This window comes from Tachypleus tridentatus, chromosome 1 (genome assembly GCF_004210375.1).
Source record: "Tachypleus tridentatus isolate NWPU-2018 chromosome 1, ASM421037v1, whole genome shotgun sequence".
NCBI classification, from domain to species: Eukaryota; Metazoa; Arthropoda; class Merostomata; order Xiphosura; family Limulidae; genus Tachypleus; species Tachypleus tridentatus.
In genome coordinates, this window is record NC_134825.1 from 21,666,586 (window position 1) to 21,686,865 (window position 20,280).

The 20,280-nt window shown below is 34.2% G+C and overlaps 1 protein-coding gene across 3 annotated transcripts in view; it reads right to left on the reverse strand.

The window, feature by feature from the left end:
- The window catches only part of LOC143244300 (voltage-dependent L-type calcium channel subunit beta-1-like), a 91,458-nt gene extending 72,804 nt beyond the window's left edge, over window positions 1–18,654 (reverse strand). For 2 of the 3 annotated variants that reach the window (XM_076488737.1, XM_076488745.1), the window contains exon 1: window positions 18,481–18,643. Coding sequence is in view for 1 of the 3 variants with exons in the window: in XM_076488728.1 (XP_076344843.1) it covers window positions 18,481–18,501 (21 nt within the window). In the remaining 2 variants the exon portion in view is untranslated. Of the gene's footprint in view, window positions 1–18,480 lie in introns of all 3 variants that reach the window. The other variant, XM_076488728.1, reaches the window with a different exon arrangement.
- Between the last annotated feature and the right edge of the window lie 1,626 nt (window positions 18,655–20,280).

Here is a 20,280-nt window from a genome sequence, read left to right on the forward strand (position 1 = left end):
ACGTCAAAGTGCTCAAACACAAATGTTATCTTTTTGGCTTAACACAATGGATTGCCACACGACTGAGGTGTTCTTTGAGAACTGAGATAGGCTTCACAGAAGCACCAGAAATTTACTGGTTAGATTTTCCAAGTAGTTGACATGTTTTATAAAACTGAGAAACACCTTGCCTAATTTTTAGCCAAAATAAATGTCTCATAATTTTGTCACGTCTTGTTGACACCAAAATGACCTCTTATGGGAAGTTTATGGCCAACCTTCAATATTTCAGAATGATATGCTTTTGAAACAACACTTTGATAAACTACAGCCCAGTCCTCTGAAGCTGGTACATTTGGTGGTCTCAGTTTTCTCATGAGCGCACCACTTTTAAAAAATAACCATTTATAACTTTCTCCAGTTCATTCTTTGGAAGAGCACATTTAAATAGAGAAGAAATCTATGGATCCTTTTCTTGCTCGGCAATCACTTTACATCTAGCAAACAGAATTCATTAGGCGAACCAGATCCCTCATATTCGTTATTGTCACTCATCAATAAATTGTCAGTCGGACAATTATTCACAAGATCCTGTCTAATTCAAAAATGTCTGATACAAATCTATAATGTCGTCTTCCGAATATATGTCTGTTATCTCTTTTTGGATTAATTTCTTAGCCTGAGCTCAAGTCATAGTATATGAGGGAAGCACATCCAGATTAACCCTAATGACAACATCATCCTCAAATGAAACAGTGATCGACTTGCTACCCAAATAGGGTTCGACAACAGCTTTTTCCCAGTCAAATCATTTACCAACCATAATAAAACACCCTTAAATGACAGAATAAGTGTCATTCCAACCACAACTTGTCCCAAAATTTGGTCTGAAGCTAAATAAATGTTATGAAGAAAACATTTACAAAGTCACCCTTAATACCCTGAGCAATAACAGAGTGGCAGAACTCGAATCTAAGTCAATACCATTCTAACAACAATTACTGAGTCACCCCAGAATCACGTATAATAAGTATGGGTATGGGATTAGCAGTATCATTTGTCAAAAACACAAAACCAACAAACACCTTTTTTCATCAATGGCCAAATGAACAACATCGAGTGATCTGGTAAAACTACGTTCGTGGGAACACGAACTACAAAAGGTGCTGCCTCCTTTTTTTTTTCAAACAGCAACAATCCGACATGACATGACCAGTTTTTTTTCACAAAAATAACAGACAGGCTTTAATGAAATTGTATCCTGTCTATAATACGATTTCGAATCAGAGGAGCTGGGTTTTCAGAAGTATCGTGAACTCAATTGGAGCGAAGGGATACAGGTTTTTGTCGATGTGGTTGGAATATTTTTTATGTAAAGTGGTTTTATATGTTAACGTGTAATCATCGGAAACAAAAGCTGCTTCTTGTGGTGTTTCAACTTCCTTTTCATCCGAGTAAATTTTAGGTTATCACTTGTATAGTGTTTAAATTTATCAATTAGACGTAACTATCTTAATTTGTCGAAACTGTAACCAATATGTACAGAACAATACGATCGATCACATAAGCCTATTTTTCGTGAGCGTATGCCATGTAAGTTTGACTATTTTGCGATAAGCCTCTGGTATTAATTCGCACGCTCATAATTCGTACAATCTTCTAGAGAGAGACATAAGTTTCTTGTGATTTACCAGTTAAAACACTGTAATAATTAGACGATGGTACCTTAATATGTCGACTGAGTTCAAAGTTGTCATTTTGCCTTGGTCGATAGGAGTTGAGTCTAATTTCCATTTCTTTTAGCCTAATTTCTTTCTCAGCTTCCACGCGAGCTTGTTCGGCTTCAAAACATTTACCTTCTCTTTCAGTTTTGATACAAGCTTGCTCTTTCTTAGCTTTAATACGGACTTTTTCAATCTCGATTTGTTTGAACTCATCTGGATTTCTAACTTATCTTTATCACTCAACTCTGATTGGCTACTTGAGACACATGCGTATTCCCCTAATGTTTCCTCAGAAAACAAATTGTTAATGACTAATATTTCAATAATACACTTTTCAGCTCATTTTGTTCTCATCGACTTCTTAACTTCTGATTCTAAAATTTTGGCAATTTGTTCTTCTTATATCTTTTAAACTGTTCGAGGGTGATAAAAAAACCTTTTATAATAAAACATGATCAAATGTTGTTGGCACTGATAAATATAAATTTAATTACGATTTTAATTTTGATTTAGAACGAATTTTCTCACTGATTCAGATCTCGAACACAAGCCCCCAATTTATTATGTTGCGTATTACAAATTATCTCGGATGAGTCTCAATTTATTATGTTACGTACAATTTATTTGAATTATAGGTTAATTGACTGTCAATATATATGTATCAAATTTATTATATTTGCCAACAAGATCGATACGCCCAATTTTCTTTTTTAATACAAATAACAATAAAATTTATAATAATGATTATTACAATTAATGAAAGATATGTAATGTCTTTGTAGAAACACTAACGTGCGAAGTTATTTCTCTGGAGGTGAACAATTTCCAATGTTCGAAATCTATAAACGTTCCTGATTAAATATCTATAGTTTCCAATTAATAAGAGTTTATCATAATTGTAGCTTCCGAAACTTATAGTATATTGACTGTAGCAGACCAATAATATCATACTGTTTTCTTCACCTACCAACAATACTGGCATTTTACATATGCACATAGTACATTGTTGATTCTTACGCTCGAAAATCTACAAATTAAGAGAACAGACGGGATTTTAGCAATACACATTTAACAATACGCGTTACATAGATTTATACCTATATATTTAACTGAAACAAACATAGATATTAAAATAAATATATAATATTAAATCCGTTACAATGTGTTAATCTAGAATACGATGCAATGATCATGCGTTCTCTGATTAATGTTAACCACAATTTTAAAACATGAAAACGGATATCTGACGCCTTTCTCTGAATAAAATTATTCCCCACATGAACATCTACAGTAGAATGGATCTTACTTTTACAAAGGAATTTTATGGGCGGAACGTTATAAATCAACCATAGAAGCATTTTTATATAACTATAGGTTGTAATGCTGTTTTCTTCGTTTCACAGACATTTTTACCAAAGGTAATTATTTACTGTGGAACAAGTTATCAAAAAGTTGTAAAGGGATTATGTATTGACGAGACTGCCGAGTTTCGAAGAAAACAAAATAAATCAAATATCTCTAATAATATTTACGTGTACGTTTTTCTTAATAAAATAAATATAATAAAACATTAGAAGATTTTCTCTGTGTTATTTAAGAAACTTTGCTGTTTTTACAATATTCCAACAAATATTTCGCATACTAAGTTTTCAACTCTGAACGTTTGATGAAGTCCTCCGCTAGCGCAGTGGTATGTCTCCAGATTTACAACCCTCAAATGAGAGGTTCGATTCCCCTCGATGGGTTCAGCAGATAGCCCGATAAGCACACACGTGTTATATTAACAGTTAGAAATTAAAAGTTAAAAACAAAGATAAATAATTCCTACAAACCATAATACTTACATTTATTATAAACTGCTTTACTTAGTTTTTGTAATTCATTACAAAGTAAACTTTGATACATAGGTCATAAGAAATAGTGTTATAACTAGTTATATCAAATATATATAATAATGCAAAACGTAAGAAACTTAAGTTAAAAACATGTTGGAATTAATTCTTTTCATGTTTCATTAAAGTAATCCCCTTCGCTTGGCTCACTGTGAATCGTAAGAGATTATAACCTTAAGAATTGTGTAGTTTTTCCACTAAAACATAAGCACAGTTTCGCTTAGGTAACATACATTTCAAATAATACTCTAGAAGACTTGTTTACAACATGGAGTTAGGAGAGCTTATAAACAGCGCAGAAGAAAAAAATGCATTCACCTGGATGTTTTGATTTTCTCTGAAAAATCATTTGACCGAATACTCTTCAGGAAGAGTAGTTCTTGCCATTATGTACGACATAAAGAGTCGAAGATCGAAATATCGATTTATATTTGATTGGTGTGTTTTCTTAGTTCTACTAATACCTTGTTAAGTAAGAAGTGCTCAACCATAGGTAAAAGTTGATTACAATGCTTTATCTGTTCAGGTAAAAGCCGTATTGTTGACTGTTGGAATACAAATGAAGACAACCTTTGACCAGCATACTAGTGAATTAGTTTGTTTGTTTGTTTTGAATTTCGCGCAGAGCTACTCGAGGGCTATCTGCGCTAGCCGTCCCTAATTTAGCAGTGTAAGACTAGAGGGAAGGCAGCTAGTCATCACACCCATCGCTTACTCTTGGGCTACTCTTTTACCAACGAATAGTGAGATTGACCGTCACATTATAACGCCCCCACAGCTGAAAGGGCGAGCATGTTTGGTGCGACCGGGATGCGAACCCGCGACCCTCAGATTACGAGTCGCACGCCTTAACACGCTTGGCCATGCAGGGCCAGTGAATTAGTAAAGTACTGTATATCACACACTAAAAATAGTTTATAATTTCTAATTGTTTATCTTAGAGCCAATTTAATGTCTGTAAGAACATTTCTTTCGATGCCCCTTCCCTTGTAAAATAGATAAGAACTGCTCATTTCAATACTGATTTTAGCGCCCTGTATGAAAGCACATGTCACTGAATGAAGGACTCAGTCATGTAACCAAAAATATGTTTCTAACAATCCAAACAAAGGATAATACGGTAATTTATTAAGTAGATTTATCCGGGTAAATTTGTTTTAAATTAATTTGGAAAGTGAGTGTGATTGAAATTACTAGGTAGTTTGGATGGTATACGTTATAAACCAGTTATTGGACATAATTCAAATGAGTTATTTAGATTATGTCTGATAAACGAAATTTCTCCAATGCTTTTGGAAACTGTTGCTTTTATTGGTTTTAAATTTTAAATTTTTAAGTTTTATAAATTCCTAAAAAGTGGCATATTTTTTGTTATTGGCGCGGTTTCCCTCATACATCTGCAGTTTTGTATTCACTCATCAATATTATATAATGATGAATATTCGTTGACATACGACTGAAGTAAACATATAAAACTGATTATATTTACATACAACTTCCGCAAGCACTCAACCCCAGTGGCACTGCGATATGCCTACGGGCTCACACTGCTAAAAACCAATTTCAATACCCATGGGAGGCAAAGCACAGAAAGCCCATTGAGTAGCTATGTACTTTATTCGAAATAACACGATGTAACAAAATTTTTACTTTTTCTTGTTTCTGGGCAGAAAGTGTTATTTCCCAATTGCTAATGCCCAAAGTAAATGGAAAAGACCTATTTTTCTCTTCAAACTTTACTTTTGTTACCTGGGTAATGAAATTTTCAAATTTACCCATTTTCCAGAGCATTCCAGGTAAATTCATTGCTGAGTAGCTGATAGAGAATTTTCTCGAAGTTACAAGAATTTTCTAGAATGTTCTAGAACTTTCCATAGTGATATCCAGGAGCTCACCACTCACCACTTAAGTTTAGCTCTTGCTGCCTAAGTGAACACGTAGACCATTCTGATTTTATCAGAGATGGCATCAAGAAGCTGTAAGCATTCTCCAGACGCATTCTGCTATGTATGTGGCCAATTTATCAAAACAAAAGCGAAAAGGTACTCTGTGACAGCATCTGCTAAAATGTGGTAAACCTACAAGGTATATTTCAACATGTCTATCGGAGATCAAGACAAACCCTGGGCACCTCATTTTACCTACGAGCACTGCAAAAAAAACTCTAGAAGGTAAAACGGACAATTTTTGCTTGCTGGAATAACAACATTTTATATTATACAACTTTTAGACCTTTTAAAATTCGGTGCATTTCAAAAAGGAATACAACAGCGTCAAGACCTTGCTAGAAGCCTTGAAGTATGATGAGTATAACTGGGAGGTTATCGGAGACTTCAAGATGGTGACATTCCTGATGGGTCTTCAAGAAGGCTTTACCAAATTTCCCTGTTATCTTTGCCTTTGAGACAGTAGGGACACCGCAGCACACTACAACAGGAACCACTGGCCACAACTGACCTAGTACTCTGTGGGGAAGCACAATGTCAAGTGTGAGCCACAAGTGGATATCCAGAAACTGTTGTTCCCACCATTGCACATAAAATTGGGTTTTATCAAACAATTTGTCACAGCTCTTGATAAGGAGTCTGCAGCCTTCAAGTACCTTCGAAACTTCTTCCCTAAGCTATCTGAGGCAGTGGTCTTCGTTGGACCACAAATAAAGAAAATCCTGGAGTGCACAGAATTACCCAAGAAGCTCAGGAGAAAAGAAAAAAAAGCTTAGAGCAGCTTTGTCGCAGTAGTTCTGGGCTTCTTGGGCAATCACAAGACCGAAAATTATGTGGAACTGGTTGAGGTTCTGGTGAAGAACTAATGCAAAATGGGCTGCAGGATATCCCTGAAAGTCCTTATCCTTAACGCTCATCTTGATAAATTTAAGAACATGGGAGCATACTCAGAGGAGCAAGACGAGCGCTTCCACCAAGATACACTGGACTTTGAACGCCGTTACCAAAGAGCATATAACGAAAACATGATAGGAGACTATACTTAGGGGCTGATACGTGAAAGTGATTTACATTAAAGTCGCAAATCTCGAAAATTACTCACTTCTAAACATTTTTGTTTAACTTTAGTATAAATACATGTAGATCTTGATTCATATGTTGTTTCATTCAAACCTTATGTAAATGAAAATGTGCAAATTTGCCCGTTTTTACAAAGAAATTAGGTTAATTTCTAAATTTCATTATCCAAGTCACAAAAGCAAAGTTTGAAGGGAATAATGGTTATTTTCTGTACTTTTACAACATAAGTAATTAAGAAAAAACATACTATCCAGGAACAAAATTTGTGTTACATTGTGTTATTAAATCGATCTAAACTTTGAATAAACTCTTTGGGGACTTTGGGTTTCTCTGTGATATGTTAGTTTTACCTACATTAATTCGTAGTACCATGAATGGCCGCTAGGACTGGTAAAATAGCTTGCGAACGAAATAATTACAGTTAACCACGAAACATTTTCTGAATAAATTTTTGGCTATGGAAACAAATGGCAACTTAATTTTAAAATATTATCTAAAATTATACTTCGAATATACGGGACTGTGAACTTAACAAAATTACGGTTATTCGTACATTAGTTTTAAAATAATTAATACATTCTAGCTGGTAGTGGCCTAGTTAATTATGAAATTTAAGGTTAATTGTTATCTTCAAAAAACACAAAAGACGCGTTGAGTACGATATACAAATCCCACTAGTTACTGAGAGAAAAGTTGTCCAAAAGTTGGCGGTGAATGCTGCCTTCCCTCTAATCTGTGTAGTGTAGCTTTGCGCGAAAATTCTAAAATAAGCAACCACACAAACATTAAATATATTCCTACCACTTCGCAAGTATTTTATTCTATTACTTCACAGATGTAACAACCGATATTTGTTTGTTGATTATTCAACACATTTCAATTTTGATGAACTGAGTTTTATTACCCTTCTAAATATCTTATTTGTTTCTTTATAATTTTCGTGAAAATCTACAATGGGACTATATGTGCACAGCCACCCGTACTTTTAGACCGATATATCAAACACAAATCAACAACTCTTGCCTTTTAGAATTGTGGGATTTAACCGTTACTCATTCCGGAAATACATGGCACCAGAGCGCGAAGCGCTTTCTTTCAACAACGGGACATAAACTCTGAACCATCTGATTCACACATTTCAAAATAAACGTTCCATTTGATTTTCACTTATACACAAGGCACTTTACCAAGCCTTTCGCGTCTAAAGAAGAGAGAGCTTATTTCCTAAAGAGGAAAGTTTGGACGCAAAACAGTAACCAGCACGTCACAGTGACGTCATAGGCAGCTATGCATTATCGACCGCAAACAATTTCCTCAGCTCGACATACAGTCGTATAGGACAGGAATTTCGACTCTCGCACCTTTTACCACGTTATATTTTGTTTCTCCACGTCAGCTTTCTCGAAAGCTTATTATTTTTCACGTATAGTTAAAATGTCTTCCTATTACTGTGTATTCTTATTTTGGTTGTTGTTGTTTTTTAAATACACTAAGAAATGCTGCGTTAAAGGTAACAATCGCCCATATTTCCATATAAATAATCATATAATGTTGGTAGTAACAATATTTTTCTATAAAATATGGATTTGTCTTGGAGCAGAACATATACTGTCGTTCTAACGTTGATTTCAGTTGTGTATCCCAGATTAAAATAGTTTCTTATAGGAAATATACAGTAATAGCGACTTCATCAGAGGCATACTTACAGGAAATATACAGTAATAGCGACTACATCAGAAGTATTCTTTACAGTTTTCGTAGTATAATCACACAAAATAGTACCCCGATGGTACAGCGGAATGTCTACGGATTTACAAAACTAAAATCACGGTTTCGATTCCTTTCGGTGGACTCCGGAAATAGCCCGATATAGTTTTGCTATAAAAAAAAAAAAAACACAAACTCACTGTACAGTAGAGGCTTTACTGTAAAATAGATATCCAAACACGGAAACAGAATAATAACGTTATTTTATGGTATCTCCAGCTCCGAATATCAAATGTTTGTCAAAGGGACAACCTGCACTCTTATCGATGTGATATTTCTTTCAATAAAAGGGTCCGCAGAAGTCACTTATGAATACGAACATTTTTAAATAAAAAAGTCATTTCTCAAATTTTTTGTCCCATCAGTGATAATTTATAAACGCGCCTTCCTCGAGACGTTACCTATGCAGATAAATCACTTGATAGGAATGTATTATTTCAGTTGATTTATCAACAAGGTTTGTTTTCGATAAATGGATTTTTTTTTCCTTAGGTGATTTCTTCCATACAAATTTTATATGGTTCTGAATAAAAGAATTTTTAGAAATGGTTATGAATACTGGTACTAAAAAAACAACATAATATGGCAGTCAAACAAATAATTGCGTTTTTTATTTGTTTGTTACTTGTCTTGTTCCTGTTTGAAGTTTACTCAAAGTCACACAATGTGCTATCTCTTTTCTGCCCACCAGGGGTATGTGTGTGTCTTCATATAGCAAAGTCACATCGGGCTATCTGCTGAGTCCACCGAAGATAATCGAACCCCTGATTTTAGCGTTGTAAATCCGTAAACTCACTGGTGTACCAACGGGGGATCCCACCATGGGCATCAAAACCCGCTTTCTATCGTTGTAAGTCCGCATACATACCGCTGTGCCACTGTTAATTGCCTCGGGTGATTTATCCGTAATAATGTTTTCCAACAAAAGTTTTCAGTTTCACGAACTTTACCCCTATGTAGCTTTTTTAATGTCTTTACGTATATGTTGTTAATCACAAAATTACGTAATAGGTTCATCAATGGTGTCGAAGACTAGTTTTCAGAGTTACAAGCCATCAGAGTTACTACTGAGTCACTGTGAAACGGTGTGTGGATATGTAATATTTAACCGTGCAAATCGTTTTAAATTGAGAGACAGAGTTTGGTGGTTCGAGTAATAACTGTTACTCGAAAATGTAAAAGCTTAAACAAATGAAATAATCAATAATACTTCCAGTGGTTTAGTTACTTCTTGGAATAATGTTTCTTTGAACATAGATGATTCAGTTACTCTTTGGAGTATGGTTAGTTCGAACACACATAATTTTCTAACTCTTCTTTGCACACTGTTTAAATACACATGGTTTATTTATTCCATAACGCACAGTTTAGTTGAAGACACACGTTTTAGTTATTCTATATCACACAGTTTAGTTGAAAACACATGGTTTAGTTATTTCATATCACACAGTTTAATTGAATACACATGGTTTAGTTATTTCATATCACACAGTTTAGTTGAATACACATGGTTTAGTTATTTCATATCACACAGTTTAATTGAATACACATGGTTTAGTTATTTCATATCACACAGTTTAGTTGAATACACGTGGTTTAGTTATTTCATATCACACAGTTTAGTTGAATACACGTGGTTTAGTTATTTCATATCACACAGTTTAGTTGAATACACATAGTTTAGTTATTTTATATCACACAGTTTAGTTGAATACACATGGTTTAGTTATTTTATATCACACAGTTTAGTTGAATACACATGGTTTAATTATTTTATATCATACAGTTTAGTTGAATACACATGGTTTAATTATTTTATATCACACAGTTTAGTTGAATACACATGGTTTAATTATTTTATATCATACAGTTTAGTTGAATACACATGGTTTAATTATTTTATATCATACAGTTTAGTTGAATACACATGGTTTAATTATTTTATATCACACAGTTTAGTTGAATACACATGGTTTAATTATTTTATATCATACAGTTTAGTTGAATACACATGGTTTAATTATTTTATATCACACAGTTTAGTTGAATACACATGGTTTAATTATTTTATATCATACAGTTTAGTTGAATACACATGGTTTAATTATTTTATATCACACAGTTTAGTTGAATACACATGGTTTAATTATTTTATATCACACAGTTTAGTTGAATACACATGGTTTAATTATTTTATATCATACAGTTTAGTTGAATACACATGGTTTAATTATTTTATATCACACAGTTTAGTTGAATACACATGGTTTAATTATTTTATATCACACAGTTTAGTTGAATACACATGGTTTAGTTATTTCATATCACACAGTTTAATTGAATACACATGGTTTAGTTATTTCATATCACACAGTTTAGTTGAATACACGTGGTTTAGTTATTTCATATCACACAGTTTAGTTGAATACACGTGGTTTAGTTATTTCATATCACACAGTTTAGTTGAATACACATAGTTTAGTTATTTTATATCACACAGTTTAGTTGAATACACATGGTTTAGTTATTTTATATCACACAGTTTAGTTGAATACACATGGTTTAATTATTTTATATCATACAGTTTAGTTGAATACACATGGTTTAATTATTTTATATCACACAGTTTAGTTGAATACACATGGTTTAATTATTTTATATCATACAGTTTAGTTGAATACACATGGTTTAATTATTTTATATCATACAGTTTAGTTGAATACACATGGTTTAATTATTTTATATCACACAGTTTAGTTGAATACACATGGTTTAATTATTTTATATCATACAGTTTAGTTGAATACACATGGTTTAATTATTTTATATCACACAGTTTAGTTGAATACACATGGTTTAATTATTTTATATCATACAGTTTAGTTGAATACACATGGTTTAATTATTTTATATCATACAGTTTAGTTGAATACACATGGTTTAATTATTTTATATCACACAGTTTAGTTGAATACACATGGTTTAATTATTTTATATCATACAGTTTAGTTGAATACACATGGTTTAATTATTTTATATCACACAGTTTAGTTGAATACACATGGTTTAATTATTTTATATCACACAGTTTAGTTGAATACACATGGTTTAATTATTTTATATCATACAGTTTAGTTGAATACACATGGTTTAATTATTTCATATCATACAGTTTAGTTGAATACACATGGTGTACTTATTCCGTGGCACACAGTTTACTTACACTGTTATCTTCTAGTGAAATAAATATGTTAAAACAATATAGTTTTACACTGACATAGAACATTTGGGTTTTGTTCAGCTAGAAATGATACAATTTGCAATACAGACACGAGTGTTCCTGTTAGATAACTGCTTTGTTGTAGAAATGTACAAAGGTATAATTTTAACTCGAATTCACATTAAGATGTTCAAACTGCCCTCTAGAGGTATGAAACTCGTTTAGACAACTTTCTCCTCTCTATCACCGATTTAGCTGAATTAATGGAAACTGATACAACTGGATATTACAGGTTTTGTATGGTTATGGTACAGGATTTGTTATTAAATACAGCTAACTGTACTTCATTATTTAATTATTCCATATCCACAAGTAAATGTCTTACGTTTATTTGTTTTTTGAATTTCGCACAAAACTACTCGAGGGCTATCTCCGTTAGCCGTCCCAAATTGGGCAGTTTATGACCAGAGGGAAGGCAGCTAGTCATCACCACCCACTGCCAACTCTTGGGCTACTCTTTTAGCAACAAATAGTGGGATTGATCGTAACATTATAACGTTCCCCTGAAAGGACGAGCATGTTTGGTGCGAGGGGATTACGAGTAGAACGCCTTAACACACCTGGCCATGCCGGACCATATATGTTGAGCAAACTAAACATTATTTTCACATAAGCAATCGAAATTGTAAAGGACCTTAACAGACAACAGCAGATAAGTCAAAATTGCTGTAAGTTCAATAAATCTTGTAATGACTAGCTTCAAAATAAAACTAAATTCTAAACCAGTCAGACGAACTCACTAAGAGAGACATCTTAAAGCTTAAATACATAACGATAAAGCAAGATCAGAGACAAATATAAGCGCATTATAATTGGTTATAGCGAAAAAGATTATAACAAACAGCTAAGTATTAAATACAAGCTGTCAAATACATTGATATGGATATAATAGCAACCTCAACTGAAGGACACGATGCCTGATGAAGACTGTCTAACGTCAATTCGAGAAAACTCTTAAAATAAAAAACAATTCATTGAAACTTCTCTGATTTTTAACACAAATTGCACAAAACAGTGGATAGGAGAATGACATTCCTCGATAAGAAAGAATATGACAATAATTTCAATGATGTATCAATTTAACTTACAGCATGTAACCATTTTGTCTCTTAAGTTTGCCCTTGTACACCCACTGTTTAAAAATTAATGATTTACACTCGTCCTTAATTTAAAGAAATCGCATCTTCTCTTCTTAAAGTTTTATGAAATGCCTCGCTTTAACTAATGGCTTAAAAAATAAAACTGTTTTAACTAAAGTTTGGCCAAACATCAATCACGCCTCCTCTCGTGCTCTTGTTTTTAAAATATAGAACAATAACGTCAAAAACTCTTATCCTGTTATTATTCTTTTCCATTATTTGGCTGTCTAACACTACATTCTTTTTACAGTATGTTAAGAATTAAGTAACACTACACTCTACTTACGCTGTGTTATGAGTTAACTAATGCAACACTATACTTACACAATGTTAGGAATTAACTTACACGACATTCTACTTACACTGTGTTATGAATTAACTTATACAACGCTCTACTTACACAGAGTTAGGAATTAACTTACACGACATTCTACTTACACTGTGTTACGAATTAACTAACACAACACTCTACTTACACTGTGTTATGAATTAACTTATACAACGCTCTACTTACACAGTGTTAGGAATTAACTAACACAACACTCTACTTACACAGTGTTAGGTATTAACTAACACAACACTCTACTTACACTATGTTAGAAATTAACTTACACGACATTCTACTTACACTGTGTTATGAATTAACTTATACAACGCTCTACTTACACAGAGTTAGGAATTAACTTACACGACATTCTACTTACACTGTGTTACGAATTAACTAACACAACACTCTACTTACACTGTGTTATGAATTAACTTATACAACGCTCTACTTACACAGTGTTAGGAATTAACTAACACAACACTCTGCTTACACTATGTTATGAGTTAACTAATACAACACTCTACTTACACAATGTTAGGAATTAACTTACACGACATTCTACTTACACTGTGTTATGAGTTAAATTATACAACACTACTTACACAGTGTTAGGAATTAACTAACACGACATTCTACTTACACTGTGTTACGAATTAACTAACACGACATTCTACTTACACTGTGTTACGAATTAACTAATACAACACTCTACTTACACAGTGTTAGGTATTAACTAACACAACACTCCACTTACACTGTGTTACGAATTAACTAATACAACACTACTTACACAGTGTTAGGAATTAGCTAACACGACATTCTACTTACACTATGTTACGAGTTAACTAATACAACGGCTAAAAAGGCGAACATATTTGGTGCGAGGGGGGGATTCAAACCCTCGACCCTCAGATTATGACTCAAGTACCTTAACCACTGGGCCATGCTGGGCCTCCTAGTAGGTCAGCTGTAAATCTGTAGACTTAAGATAATAAAATCAGGGTTTTGATACCCTCGGATTACGAGTCGAACGCCTTAACCCACCTGGTCATGCCGGGCGTACGTATAACAAGCGTTAGTAAAGTGAAGTAAAATCGTATGAGGAAAGAATTTCAGGAAAGTATTTATTGAAATGTAACGAACCTGTTTCACCTCTTACGGTTCCTTATTTTTTCCTATTTACTCTTCAGGAATTTATAAAATAACATTCAATTTTTTTAACTTTATTACTAATGACCCAATCACGAATACGACGAAAAACCCTAATTGTTTTTACTGTAGAAAAACATACATTACAAAACGTGAACTTCTACGATAGTATAACAAAGGAAGTCTTTTAATACAAACTATTACGTTTGGATACACGTTGATTTCATGGCATGATTTATACTCATTTGGAAGTTTTTATTTATTAAACTCGTTTACCCCTTAGTTTCGAACAGTAGTCCTGATTTAAACCCCAACTTTAATGAATAATAACAGATCACGTATACATGAAGAGTTCTATTCTAAATACTTCTTATGACAAAACACAGAAGAAAGTCTTTGTACAGCTTCTATAATCCAGAAATAATAACCTACAACTGATGTAACATCATATCCGAAGTTGTATCTAGTTGAATAATGTTAGTGGTTTCTTATTCTGCGAATAGCTCTTCATTTTATCCACACATAAAAAATGTACAAAGAAAATCAGTCATACGTTAGTAAACGTTAGCCCTAATTACAATAGAAAGGTCAATATCAGACTAGTGTTTTTTTTTGGAACTACTTATTGAACTTTAATTTAAAAAACCTTCTATCCTTCCCGTCATTCACGTTCCGTCCGTAATGAGACGTAGTTTATTTCCTATATTTTTGTCAGAATTATCTCCTACGTATAAGTTAAAAATACTAAGATATAATAAATATTTTTAAACTATGTAAATGAACTAATAATGCTATTTCAATAAGAAAATTATTATGAGCTCTTGTTTATAGACAGAATAGGTTCTCTATAAGCGTAAGAGCAGTCCCCCGCTAGTACAGCGGTATATCTACGGATTTACAATGCTAAAATCAGGGGTTCGATTCCCCGCGGTGGGCTCGGCAGATAGCCCAACGTGGCTTTGTTATAAGAAAAACACTCACACACACACATACGTAATTGCAACACAACTGTCTCCCAGTGGCATAATGATATGTCTGCGGACTTATAACCCGTGAAACCAGTTTTCGATATTTGAGGTGGACAGAGCACAGATAGCCCTTTGTGTAGCTTTGTGCATAGTATCAAACCAATAGCGGCCCGGCATGGCCGGGTGGGTTAAGACGTTCGACTCGTAATCCGAGGGTCGCGGTTTTGAATCCCGGTCGCACCAAACATGCTCGCCCTTTCAGCCGTGGGGGCGTTATAATGTGACGGTAAATCACACTATTCGTTGGTAAAAGAGTAGCCCAAGAGTTGTCGGTGGGTGGTGATGACTAGCTGCCTTCCTTCTAGTCTTACACTGCTAAATTAGGGACGACTAGAGCAGATAGCCCTCGAGTAGCTTTGCGCAAAAATTCAAAACAAACAAACAATCAAACCAATATAACTATACTTATTTTTCAGAATGTATATGCAACAATTACACCAGGGAAAAAGTGAAAAAAAAAACAAAAACGTAACGGTTAGCATTATTAAGGTGATCTGAAAAAAATACTAAATTTTTTTGCATTTTATTATTTCTTGTTGACTTTCGAGATCTGTTTAGCAAAGTAATCGGTATTTTGCGATTAAAATTTGTAAAGGTTTTAGCATAAGTTTTACCGAAACCATTACAACAGTCTGTAAAATAGTGACGGTAAAACACGTCTTCATTCGTTGCTCGTGATTTCACATGTTCCGAATAATAATCAATACAAAACATTAAACCTGGAGTTCAGAAGAAGACACTCCACATATCAGAAATAATAACTCTTTAATATAGAATTTTAATAATAAACCCGAATCATTCGATTGTATAAATCGTTAAACATAAACTGAAGATACTAAAGCCACTGGTAAACGTATTTACAGTTTATGTAAGCACAGAACTGTATATGGGCATTTTACTGCCCTTGGTAATGTTTTAAGACGCGTCACCCACGCAACCCTATACCATGATCACCTGTAAACGTATAACATTGTCTGAACATAATAGTTAGTTGTACATTATTTAGCGCAAAACTACACCAAGGACTATTTGTGCTTTTCCCACCACGGGTATCGAAACCCGATTTCTAGTGATATGAGTCCGTTCCATTGGGAGGCTAGGTGAACATAATTTCTAGTAAATATTTACGTCAACGGGTCTTACGTCGAATTATTTATAACGTAACTTTCCTTTCTTCAGCTACTATTGTATAAAGCACAGTGGCGTAGCTAGGGGAGGGGGGGGGCAAGAGGGTGCATCTGTCACCGGGCGCAGCATCGGGGGTGGGGGGCACCAAACTGATGTTACATAATTGAGAATTATGGCTTACATTTTGTCACGAGGGGGCGCGAAAACTGACTTTGCCCCCGGACGCTAAAATCCTAGCTTCGCCTTTGATAAAGCATTTCTTTCTGGAACTAAGAAGACATTTATATTCAAATTGGTTACCTAATAGTGTTTTGCATCCATGAACATGATTTCCAGGCAAGTAAGAGATTAATTAAGATCAAAGTAGCCACCTCTATTGAAATAAAATTAATATAAAAAACTTTTATTGATTTTTCCCTCCCCAACAATTACTTGCTTCCCTACACTCAGGCTTTAAGCCTGGCCAAGTAAACAAACAACATTTGCCGCGCAGGAACATCGCATAGTCTCAAGTTATGTCAAGCAACGACTGCTTCAAAATTACTGAAATGTAAGAATGAAAACCTCATTTAAAAAATACAGTTTGGTGATAATTCTTCTTAATGATTTACAGACCAGCCGATATGTTCAAAGCATAATTAGTTGCTAAAAACTTCGAAGCTTTAAACAAGTTTTAAAAATAGTAAAAACTGATTATTATTATTTTTTCGATGGTTGGCGTGGCGGGCATTGGTAACGTGGTTGGCGCCCATTTTTTTACCCCTCATGTGTACGAAACGCAATCATTAAGTGAACCACATGACACATTGGCAGAAGGTACGTAATCGGTTCAACCAGTTTGTTAAAAAGTAATAATAATGTTCATTTAACTATTGTTATTTATGTTACCTTTCTTCACATTTTCACGTTTTTATTTACACAGTAATCACAACGTTGTTTTATGATCGAATAATTTATATTTGTGAAGAACATACCATCCTCGTTGTTCAAGTTTTAGGCCCGGCATGGCCTAACGCGTTAAGGCGTGCGCTTCGTAATCTGAGGGTCGCGGGTTCGCGCCCGAGTCGCGCAAAACATGCTCGCCCTTTCAGCCATAGGGGCGTTATAATGTAACGGTCAATCCCACTATTCGTTGGTAAAAGAGTAGCCCAAGAGTTGGCGGTGAGTGGTAATTACTAGCTGCCTTCCCTCTAGTGTTACGCTGCTAAATTAGGGACGGCTAGCACAGATAGCCCTCGAGTAGCTTTGTGCGAAATTCCAAAACTAACAGACAAGAATAACATACACTTGAAATATACGTGTATGTGTCAAATGATTCTCTGGATTTCCCTGCTTCTTAATAAAAATTACTATAATTTTTACTTGATATTAAGTGATCGCACATGTTTGATAAAGAAAGATGTCATACATATTTGCAAGATTTTCAAACATAACTCGAGCACATTAACATCAAAAAAGTGAACATAGATACGTGTTTTCTGTTTCTGAATATCTTGTGTTTGATCTTAAATTACACCCGTTTAGTGGAGCTTTTTTTACATTAGCAAGCTAATACTCTTCTCTGATTAGTTGGATAATCAAATTGGCCTATTATTTACCTATGCATCATTTCAAGACAGTTCAAGTACAAAAATGCATCATATCATATTCCAAACCACCGATGTCATCAATTGTTGATCCATAACCACTTTACTTCATTTCAGAAACTGGTTTATAATATGTTTATCTCACAAGATTCGTTTATAGAATAACACCTAAACAAGTAGAGACTGCAATTCTCACAAATAAAACTGTAGCGTTGTTCAAACGGCACCTCAAGAAGGTAAATTTAAAACAAATTATTTTGATCTACAATAAAAAAAACAAACTGGTAACTTTGACATTTTGATTGTTTGCATGAGTTTTCCCCGTTTTACTGCACATAAAACAAAGTTTTCCAAAGAATTCATTGCTTAAACACTGACAAATGTTAATAAACGCAACAAGAATATGGCATAATATAATAATATGTTTTCGGATATAAAATAAATATGTACTTACAGTTTTCTGTGTGAGTTTCATGGAAACCGTGGTAACGGCTGCCCTAGAAACTAAGCTTTCTTACAGTTCCACGGAAACCGTAATGACGGCTGCCCTAGAAACAAGCTATCTTACCGATCCTCCTCTACAGACTATAACAACGACACTCCCTCGTGAAGCTTACACTGATCTGGAAGAACACATGCTGTGTTCCCTCGGTTTGTCTTCCAGCCAATAGAGAGAGCTGATGCAAAAAGTATTTTCAACAAATAAGCGTCTCGTTACCATATGCAACGATCGCGTGCTTGCAGTTGTACTGCTACGTGTCTGTATATTGTCTCCAGCCTTCACCATTGTATTAGAACCAATACGAATAATATAACGCACACGAAAGTTGGTCATCTGTGGCGCCATACTAACATTCAGTCACGTTTTATCACTTTTATCATCATAACTGGTACAGACCTGAAGAACACCATAAACATGAAATTCGGCCATCTGTAGCCTTGTCAGCAAAATAACGTAACTCAACACTACCAACGCCAATTCTGCTATTATTAATATAAACAAAAACTGAAAAATTTTGATAGAGTTTGAACAATGAAGACCGGTAAAAAAAACTTTAATATAACCTCATTCGTGATAAAATGTAATGGGACACTTGTTTGTATTTGAACAGTGTCGTAAATAAGTTTGTATACATGAAAACGAAAACTCGAATTTTTTCTTAAACATGATAATAGGCCCTATATGTAATAGTTGTCGTCCTGAATACAAATTATCTTTAACATTTAGTAGAGTATCAAACGTCTCTTTAGAATTAATAACAATCTTATAAATATATACCATCGAATGACTATTTGTGGCATGTAAACACTTCGCAAATACGAAAACCATTTATTTTCTTTCAGTGGATGGCACCAAGTGTAATACATTATTTCGAATGAATTCACAATCAGGCAACAGTAGAAAATGTGTCGGCTCGGCATGGCCAGGTGGGTTAAGGCGTTCGACTCGTAATCTGAGGGTCACGGGTTCGAATCCTCCTCGCACCAAACATACTCGCCCTTTCATCCGTGGAGGCGTTGTAATGTGACAGTCAATCCCACTATTCGTTGGTAAAAGAGTAGCCCAAGAGTCGTCAGTGGGTGGTGATGACTAACTGCCTTCCCTCCAGCCTTACACTGCTAAATTAGGGACGGCTAGCGCAGATAACGCTAGTGTAGCTTTGCGCCAAATTCAAAACAGCAAACAGAAAATATGTTGCAAAAATTTAGATTGATGTTTTTCAAAAGCTTTTCTTCGGGATATATGATTGAACACTGTTACATTTCCTGATATTTTTCACCATTCTTCGTAATTTGTGGAGCTATCTTCTTTAAATGTTTCAAATAAAACATAGCAGGCGTCTTTAAGATAAGTTTCTGAAATTCAAGCGTAGATCTTCAAAGGTCTAAGTATATTTATACTGGACCTTCGTGGAAAATGTTAAATATAGGAATGTTATTCGGATACAAGAAAACCATTACCTTTTGAAGTTATAGAAAATTATTTTTCAATTAGAGAAAAACAGAAGCTAGAATTAAAACAATGGGTTGTTTCTTTTATGAACTTAGTGCGAAAAAGTCGAACAAATCCATCTTCTCTTAGAACAGAGTTTTTTATTATTATTCAGGAAAATATATTTCAAAGTCCACCTAAAAGATGTTTTACTTCTTTTATCACAGCTTCTACAAGTTTAAGGCGTAATGGGTCTAATCTATATGAATATACATATGTCTGTTTCTTTGTTGAATTTTGCGCAAAGCGTTTAAGACGAGA